This window comes from Gavia stellata, chromosome 13 (assembly GCF_030936135.1).
Source record: "Gavia stellata isolate bGavSte3 chromosome 13, bGavSte3.hap2, whole genome shotgun sequence".
Taxonomy (NCBI): Eukaryota; Metazoa; Chordata; class Aves; order Gaviiformes; family Gaviidae; genus Gavia; species Gavia stellata.
In genome coordinates, this window is record NC_082606.1 from 8258056 (window position 1) to 8267839 (window position 9784).

A 9784-nucleotide genomic window follows, 5' to 3' on the forward strand; every position below is an offset into this window, starting at 1 on the left:
GAACATCTTGTGAAAGAAACCAACTTGCTGATAGGAAAAATGTTTTTCTATACTGTATCTGTGGAATAAATATAACATGACTGCACATTTCACACAAATAACCAGTATTCTTCAGTGCGATTGAGTAAAGAGTAGTTTGCAACCAATTGTACATTCAGTCACTGGTCTCTCTCTTGGGAAGATGAATGACTGTATTGGTTAATCCTGTTACAGCATCTGCTGTTCTGTAGTTGAACTACTGGATGTGAACCCCTACGTTATTACCGATGGGAGTCAAATCAAGCTAGTGGGCAACTCTGTGTCTCGTCACCAGTTCTTTGAATCACTCTTACTTTTATTCAATAAAATTTTAAAAAATGTTCTAATACTGAGTTAAATTCATTCACAAGGAATGTACTGTTCATTGTGGAAATAATACACAGTTTCTCCTAACTAATTACATTGTATGTTAACAATAAAATCTGAAATGTCAATCAGATGTCTCTTTTTTTCTCCCATATATTACATACATACTTGTGCTTTTCTTTGCATGTGTAATATAATTGTTTGTAATTGTTTAAATTCAGTTATATACATATCTTTCCGTGAGCTGCACATGGGTTTTTCTCTATTTTAATGCCTAGACGTGAAATGCCAAATGCATTTTAAAAGAAAAAGAAAGGAAAGATTAAGAAAGAATTAAGCAACAAAAAACAGTCTAACACAAGAATTGATTATTTCCCTGGCATGTTTCTGTTTTTCAAATGTCAGTAGTTTGATGGTGCCCAGAATAGTGGAATATCGGAGACTGTCCCACTGAAGGAGATGAATGACCAAACTGTAAGGCCATAAATGGAATTTATCCTGTGTCATTTATGGATGACATGCATACTATCTCTGAATATGTGACATAAGAATCTGCATATCACTATTTATTAAGAGCTTTCAGCATTTAGCAGTGGAAAGTTGAGAATGGTGAATGTTAGTTACTCAGAAGTCTTATAATTAAAAAGCAACATTGCATTTACATAAAGTTCTATGGCCACCTCTTCTGCTAAAACTAATTAACAACTTACAATTGAAACAGGTTGGGCAATAATTAGTGGTAGTTACAGTTATTTGCTGAGGATTTACCTGAATCTTTTGAAACCACCTGTCAAAAAATATTATATTATATTTTTCTACTTTGTTGTGCTCTCATACTCTGTCAACTCATTATATGGAAAATTCCAGGATGCGCTGTGCAGTCATTTTGCTACCAATGCCACAGTCCTCAGTCTTCCTAGCCTCATCCTTTTAACCAGTGTAAGAGTTCACCTGGCTGACAGCTGGAACGGTCAGAGGGGAAACAATTCAAAGGCTGAAATATGACTGCTGTCTGAAAAGCTGCTTCTTGAAATTATCCCTTCTCAGATCTATTAATTGGTATGCAAAAAGATGAATAAAATGAAAACTGAAAGAATTTACAGACAGGAAGAAGGAAGGAAAAGTAAGAAAGCTAAGAAAAAGCTGTAAAACATAGACTCTTTTCTTCCCTAGTCCTTCAATTTCGTTCATTTGCTACTGTGAAGGACAGGTACTACTTGTAGTGTATTCAAAAGTATGAAATTGTAAGGTGATTTGCTACAGCAGAATTACAAGTAAAAATAATCAACTTTGCATAAATTCATTTACTTTTCGTGGTTGTTGCTTCTCCTGATTTCATTGTGCAGTCTGGAGGATGGACTAGTGAACATGTTCTGTCTTTTGCTCCCCAGTGTTCAGCAGAATGTGGCGACGGAGTCCGTACACGTTCGGTGGTTTGTATGACGAACCATGTCAGCAGTTTGCCTCTGGAAGGCTGTGGCAGTAACAGACCCTCTGAAACAACTCCCTGTAATAATGGACCCTGTGCTGGTAAAGCAGAGTGGTTTGCTGGGAGCTGGACGCAGGTAAGTTCTGTAGCTAACATAGGTATTTGTTTTCTGCTAGTATTTTAAATACCTTTTTATGTATTTTTGTGCAGTGAAGATGTGTGCTGTAAAGTATTTCTACATCTCTGAAATATTTGGATTTTTTTTCCTCTGTTTTGCTGAGGTGATGTTCAGTACTTTTCAGCACCTGCTGGTTTTTCACTTCGATGAAAATAAGATTTTGTTCTTCTCTTCCTCTGTACCTTCTTTTTTATTTCTCAGCCACTGACCCATTGTATTTATAAAATGAAAGATAACAGAAAGCTGCTTAGCATACTCAGGTGAATGCTAAAGCAACAGTTTTGCACCTTTTCAAGTACGGCCTTTGTGATCATGCGTACCTGCAGGGAGGGAGGGATGCACGGATGGATAGATAGATAGATAGGAATTTCTAGAAGATAAATAAGACAAAAACCAATGTCTAAACCCAAAAGTTAGCTTCAATATTGTTGTGCTGAAATTCATGATAATATGTGAAAAGAACAAAATTTGGTTAGTGGCCTGTATCCTGATGCTCTTTCTTTCCTCAAGGTAAGTTCTTCTCTTGATCCACATCTCAATAGTCCTTTTCATTCTAAATCAACATTTCTGCTGTCAGGAACAAAGGCATTTCAGAAGCTGTCAACTGGTGCCCAGGCATTTATGTCCCTTTGTGTGGGCTCTCATACTGCCTAGAGAGCCTTTCGGACTGCTGGTACCAGCACTTCATCGAGTTGTTAGGGAAAAGCCTCTTGGCTGTGCTGTTAACTCACTGCATTTCAGATTCCAAGATCCTTCCAGGTGATAAGGAGTTGGAAATTAAACTGGGACAGCTGAAATGGAGATTACAGGGCTACTACTATGCCAGTGCTTTCAAGTGTAAATGATGATTATTTGTGTTGTATAAGAGTAATAACAAAGTCAGATTTAAAACATACTTAGTTGCAGTTCTAGTAACAGGTGGAATCTGGGCCTTGTTACTTACACCACTCCATGCAGGTGAATAGGAACTTTGTATCCATTCTTGCTACCACAAAGAGAAGCGTTCAGTAAGGTCATCCTAACTCTCCCCATTCTGTTCTGAATAAGAAAGTTTCCGTCCTTTACAATTTAAGCTAATTCACCTTCTTCCTTTGCATGAGGTTGAATTGTTTGATGCATACCAAGGGGACAAGGTCTTTGTTGTATGTTGTCTTAAAGAAGTGTCTGACAAAATCTATTCTACCAGCCAAATGGTGGTGTTGGGTTGATGGTTGGACTCGATGACCTTACAGGTCTTTTCCAACTTTAATGATTCTGTGAAATCCTGACTTCTAAATACCAAAATGAAAGCAAACAGTCAGTAGACCAAAGCAGGAGGGAGCATTGGTGGATGACCTTCCGTACTATGCTCCGCTAGAGCTAAGGCTGGATGTTAAGATACTGTCTTTTGGAGGAACCACTGAAAGAGAGCAGTGACAGATGTTCAGTGTTAAAGAAAGTGTAGTTACGTTATTTCCTGTAGAATTTATTTGGGTGCATTCATCTCAAGGTTCTTCATTCAGCTCAAGGTTTTTGTGGGTATCTGGTAAAGGGTTTGTAAATTCCACCCAAAATATAAACAAAATCCCCGCTTTTAGTAACATTTGATTGGTTTAGGCTAGAAAAAACCTTTGAAAATCATAGGCTTTTACACAATGTAGAAACTAATATGTTGCTGGAATCGTCTTCTAAAAAGCTTTTTACAAGTGCCAGGAACAGTATTGTGTGTGTATTTAACCTTTAAATGGGCAGTAAGAGTCCACGGGAGTCAAATTTGCTTTTTTGGAACTGGAACCAACACTGCATCACATAGATACTTGCAAACATGAAAAGAACACCCTGGCAGATCAAGGCATTTTCTAAAAACCACACAGAATGTGGGGATTTGTAAAGCTGCAAAACTGTGCTCTAACCTTGTAACCCTCAAAGGTTCAGTGCAGTTCATACAATCCTGCTTCAGCAAGAAGCAGTAACACTGGTTATTGAGAAAGTAAGTTATGCTTTTCTTTTTATTAGAAAAATAAATACCAGTTTCTTTTTGTAGCTATAGGTAAAACTACATTTTTAGATTTCTCCAAAAGCACACTTACAGTCATATGTCTTCTTTATAAAAATAATTAGGAATATGTTTTCAGTCTGTGGTACCATGTAGAATAAAAATTCCTGGAAGTACAGTTCTAACCACTGTAACCTTTTTTAAGATTAAAAATTAAACATGTAATACCTGACACTTATAGTCAGTAGTCACTTGATGAATTAAGTCATTACTATGTCCTTCAGCATTTTCTTGTCCTGGTTCCTAACTGGGACTGTTAGCTACTATGTTAGTACTACATACAAATAATAATAATATCCCAAGGTTTATCTAGGCTACTATTCTGGTTCTGAGAGATAAAAACCCGTACTGCAGGAACTTAAGGAATACTTTACCCTTTTCCTTTCCCTTCAAGTCACACATATGCCAGTGATGGAAGGAAGGATACAGTTAAGTTCATTTTACTGAGGAAAGAACATATAAAAGTAAGGAAATGGATTTTGGATGTTAGTGTCTAGGTATGTGTCCCAGAATAGGGAATAAGCAAAACTTTACAAGTTCTCCTGTTTGAATATTAATTTAAAATGCAGGTATATGTGTGTGTCTTGTGTGCGTGTTGCTTTATTTCAAAAACAAATAACATGGAGAAACATGTTACTTTGAAAACAAGTTGAAGGATATAAGCAGAATAACAAATTCCACCATTTTTTTTTGTTCTCTGATACAGTGCTCTACTGAATGTGGCAGTGGAACTCAACAGAGAGAAGTCATTTGTGTTAGGAAAACTGAAGGTAATTTTGATGTTTTGAACCCCTATGACTGTTCCTATTTGGAAAAACCTCCCAGCCAGCAGTCCTGCTACCTCAAACCCTGTGGATCTAAGTGGTTTCACACAGAATGGAGCACTGTAAGTCTATCATGCTTTTCTGTATCTAGTATTGTTTGATACATTGTATATTGAAAGGGAACACCATTTGGAAAAAACAGTTGATCACGAAATTGACTTAATCTTGCACAGGAATGATACTAAAAAGAAAGCATACTCTTTAGTACCCAGTGGAGCTTAGGAAAGTTAGGAAGTATCTTTACCAGAAGGAGACACTGCATAGTTGTCTTTTCATCACTGATCTCTTCTTCCAAGAATCCTCCTGTTTTTATAAAGTTGGTTTGACACTTAATGAGACTGTGTAGTGCACTAAGAAGTTCTTTTCAGACCACTACTTTCATTAAAATTAAGGAGCATTTAATAAAGAGTTAGGGATGTATTCATTTTTTAAATTCAGTTTTACCGTAATATTTTACTGTAAACTCTTCACTGTAATACTTAGAACTGTACTGAGAGAAAACTTACCATAGAGCTTCATGTATTTTCAGTTTCCACTGGAAGTGGACCAGCTACATTCACCAGTGCCACAAAATGCTTTGGTTTCATCTATCTCTCCATCATTTCCTATACCGGACAAAGCTTACTAGATTTTTACAAAAAATCAACATTTCTCTCGTAAATGAAAACCAGAAAGTCCATTGTTGTCTTAGAATGAAAAATGGTGTGAAAACTATTTAGATGACATCCTATCTAATGCAGTAACTTACACCCTTCCTTGAGCCTTAAATTCAGAATGACAGCTCTGAAACGTGGAAGCAGCTCAAATGCCTTCAGTTTGAGTTCCCTTAGTCAGGAACCTTTGGAAATACCTCATCCATGTGACATGAGAGAGAGAAATTATTTTGGCTTTCCCTTTTACTAAATGCTCAATTATGGCCTACTGGCAGCACTAGAAAGCAGAAAAGAAGGTAGAATGGTTTTAACAAAATAAATCAGCTGAAGAGAATCCTGATTTTTCTTCCTTAATTGCAGGTACAGATATTTATTTGAAAACAACACACAAGTTAAGCTCATAATAAAGGCGTGTAGCTCGAAGTATGTTCTTTGATGTTGCTGGAAATTCTTTGGATTCTTTACTGAGCTGTTCAGATTAAATAACGTCCCCTTAGCAAACCCATCAGCAAACCCATTTTCAAATGTGAACCTGCAGGTGTGTAGCCACAAGAGATACAGGCATCTGCATCCATAGAATGCAGCAGATAGATTCCTTCTGAAAGTGAAAATAAATGCTCTTTTTGGCAGGCACAGAAGAAACAAGGCGCTATGACTCAGAATCTGATAGCTATTTAGAGATCTGTAGTTACTGTTTAAGTGCCTACTTCCTAAGAAGTGGTATCTAAAAATCCTGAAAGGTTCAACCAAGCCTTTGTGACCGTCTTCACCATAGGAACAGATATGTATGCTGGCTGAGGTTTTACAGGATCATATTCTAAGCATTTTTCAATTCTCCTTCTGATATTGTTACTGTTATCAACAAAGTATGTGGCATTTCTTACTTTTAGACCTGAAGAGAAAGGATTATGGGGTTAGCTGAGAGCAGAATAACTGGTTCGATGCCCCTGTACTAGGTTTTGAAACTATCCAGTTCATATCTTCAGAAGGCTTTTTATATGACCTGGAATAAATGTCATGGCCTCTCAGTCATGGAGATTAAATAGCTGGCTAACACAGAATGCTGGGTTTTGTGTATAGTGTGTGGTTTGTAACATCTACATTCTGTCTTGGTTCCATTTTAAGTGCTTAAGATCTCTACAAACCTGAACTGAAGTTCTTATTGTTGGATGTGGGATAATTAAATATTCTATACAGGCATGTAACAGGAGTAATTATATAAAAAACCGCAAGTGTTCTATTACTGTCGCCACAGGGCTATGTCTTTTCTGAAGTGGGGAAAGGTTGTACTTGAAGATGAAAGAGCAATTTAAGAATATATTATTGAGAATTTTTTAGTTAGTTTGCCACAATATCTTATTTTGTGATAATGGTAAGTTGTTTTCGCAATGTTAGGAAAATAAATAATTATGCCAAGAAAGTCAGAAAGAAAACATTCTTACAAGTTTGCGACTATTAAGGTTTTAATCATTATAAATGACCCAGGTTTAATTAAGTTTGTGAGCATTTAGGTCAAACTGGACAGTGAGCCAAATGTCGAAGACCTCACTCAGGCAAAATTCTTGAAGTCAACAGGGGATTTGCTTCAGTATGGGCAGAAATGTATAATAATTGGCTTTAAAAATACCATGACAAGCAAGTACAAAAGTCGCTGGCTTCATAACCGACTTTGAAGGAGCACAGAAATATTTTCTTTAGAAATTCAAAGAAACTTATAATGCTTAGTAAAATTGTTGTGCTGCAAGAAGTGAAAAATAATTGAGCGCTAGAAAAAAGACAATTAAAATTATTCCTGATTGTATATAAATTGAGGTAAAAGGGCAGTGGAGGGCAGTGCAGTCAAGTAGCAAAGTTCAGTGCAGAAAGTTCTTAAAGTAAGAAATGTGAACACTGTGGAAAGAGTAGATTTGGGAGATACATATAAATAAGCAGAGAACAAAAAGACTAATTAGAGAAGCAAGAAGCTAACTAATAAATTCAGAAAGGGAAATATTCTGCCATGCTTTCAGTTGCACAGTGACTACCATGTTTACTTGTCCAGTCGTTGCCCCTGTGGTCAAAAATGTGTTTGAACCTTTAACGAAATTGCACCTGGGTGCTCAGGACTTTATAGTTAGAAAACAAAAAACAACAGAAGTGGTGAAGTTGATAAAAGGCTACAGCGATACCCGTGTCTGGCTTTAAGGTTCCCATTTTTTTCTTTCTGTATTTGCACATCTCATATGGTCTTCATGAACTTCAGCTTTTGTGTTTCAGTGTTCCAAGTCCTGTGAAGGAGGATTTCGGGTTCGAGAGGTACGATGTCTATCGGATGACATGACAGCCAGCACTCAGTGTGATCCACAGCTTAAACCTGAAGAAAAAGAACCGTGTAACACACAAGATTGTATCCCTGAAATAGGTAAGCGGGGGGAAGCTTCTGTTTTAACTATGGAACTCCATCTAGTGGAGAAAATACTGAATAATCTTGCAGAGGTTTTAGAGTATATTTTCTTTACCAAATTCAGGGTTTTATTTTTACACAACATACAGCTCTTTTCTGTGGTGTGAAAGTAGGTTTTCATTTCTGATTAAAAACGGTTTCCTTGTAACATGTAAGAAACTGGCTTACTTTTAAAGTTACTGAGAATGTGAGAAATCTGCTTCTGTGAAAAAGATACATATAGGGTGTTTTTATCCAGCCTTCTTCTATTCTCAAAGGTTTCTCTTTGTAGAGTCTTTAAAATAAAAAAAAGGATCATGTATGATATACTGTATTTGTTAACAGGTTCTGTAAGAACCAATAACATTAAACTAAGACATTAAAGGCAATTAAGCAATTTTCCTTTATAGATAGTAAATATACACATATACATAATTTGGCATTGGAATTAGTCATTCATCTCATACAGATTTAATAGTAATGAGAATGACTAGGGAAGGAAGATGCAAGTATTTAGAAACAGTTTTACATTCTACAGCAATTTTCAGTTGAGAACTAGTCTTCCACATAATTTAAGATAACTATATTAAAAACCTGGTATATTGGTATTATGGAATTTTTTTTTGTATTTGTGCTGTTATTTATTCATTTAAAAGAGGTTTGTACAGAATTGCTCATTTTTACATCTACTATTAGTGTTTTGTCATTCAGTCGTCTTCTTAACACCTCAGTTTCTGTGATCACATACATGATCATATGAAAATCTTAGTTGTCACTTAAAAAGTATTTCTAACCCTGTTGGTTGTAAAGTAAAACTTCAAAATGTGAACAGACCACATCCTAACAGCTTAGAAAAATGGGGAATGTTAAGAACACCAACTTTTGTCTTTTTTAATCTAGTTATTTTAAACCATTTGTAATATTTGTAAGGAGGGAGGTGGTTTACTATTTTCCAGTATTTAGATTCATCAGTACTTGAAAATAACATTGGCAGGTTCTGGTGCCATCTGTATGTACACTGCCACAAGAGATCGGCACCTGTGAATCTAAAAATGAAGTGGACAGGTACCTAAGTGAAGAATACTAGAGACTCTCCTATCATCCTTATTCAAGACAAAATTTTGTGTTTAAAAAAAAACCAGCAACAAAACCCAAAACATCCCCACAGCAGTATAAATGGAGATAGGTACACTTCTTCCACGGTTTTATGTATCTTTATATTAAATGTAGAAAATCTTGAATAATCTAACTTATTTGCATAGGTAGCCTACTTTAACCTGACAATGAACATTTAAATAGAGGTCCAAGGGATTTTACATGGTGAAAAGAAAGGGGATTGGTTATTTGTTGCTCTAATACTGTATTCTTCAGTTTCTTCTCTGTTTCTTTTTCTCCACAGATGAGAACTGCAAAGATAAATACTACAATTGCAATGTGGTGGTTCAGGCCCGGCTGTGTGTCTACACCTATTACAAAACAGCCTGTTGTGCGTCCTGCACACGTGTGGCAAACAGACAATCAGGGTTTCTAGGGCGCAGATAACAAATACTCTTCTACTCAAAGCGGCAATGTCAGTCTTCAGATGGAGCTTGAACAGTGTTACTGTTTTGACTACAGCAGGTTTTAGCTTCTTCAAGATGTTTTTTTATATTGCTGAGTACATCAAGACATGGTTAAATCTCACACCCTTTCAGTTACAATTATTGTGCAGTTATCTTTTTTAAAATGTTTGTTGTAAACCCATGATCTTTTTAAAGCGTTAATATTTAATGATACTATTCTTTGCACCTGCTCATCAGATAATTATTTAAAGAACATACCAGCCTTAGTATTGTGAAATTAATGAAAACTAAATCAATCACAGGCAATTACTGGAGGTATTTGACCAGAATGGTTGC

General features: G+C 36.1%; 1 protein-coding gene across 2 annotated transcripts in view; it reads left to right on the top strand.

The window, feature by feature from the left end:
- THSD4 (thrombospondin type 1 domain containing 4) overlaps positions 1 to 9572 on the top strand; it is a 300503-nt gene extending 290931 nt beyond the window's left edge. For both annotated transcript variants that reach the window (XM_059823896.1, XM_059823897.1), the window contains 4 exons: positions 1737 to 1910; positions 4694 to 4873; positions 7721 to 7865; positions 9286 to 9572. In XM_059823896.1, the coding sequence (XP_059679879.1) occupies positions 1737 to 1910; positions 4694 to 4873; positions 7721 to 7865; positions 9286 to 9428 (642 nt within the window). In that variant the 3' untranslated portion in view covers positions 9429 to 9572. The remainder of the gene's footprint in view (positions 1 to 1736; positions 1911 to 4693; positions 4874 to 7720; positions 7866 to 9285) is intronic.
- The last annotated feature ends 212 nt before the right edge of the window (positions 9573 to 9784 follow it).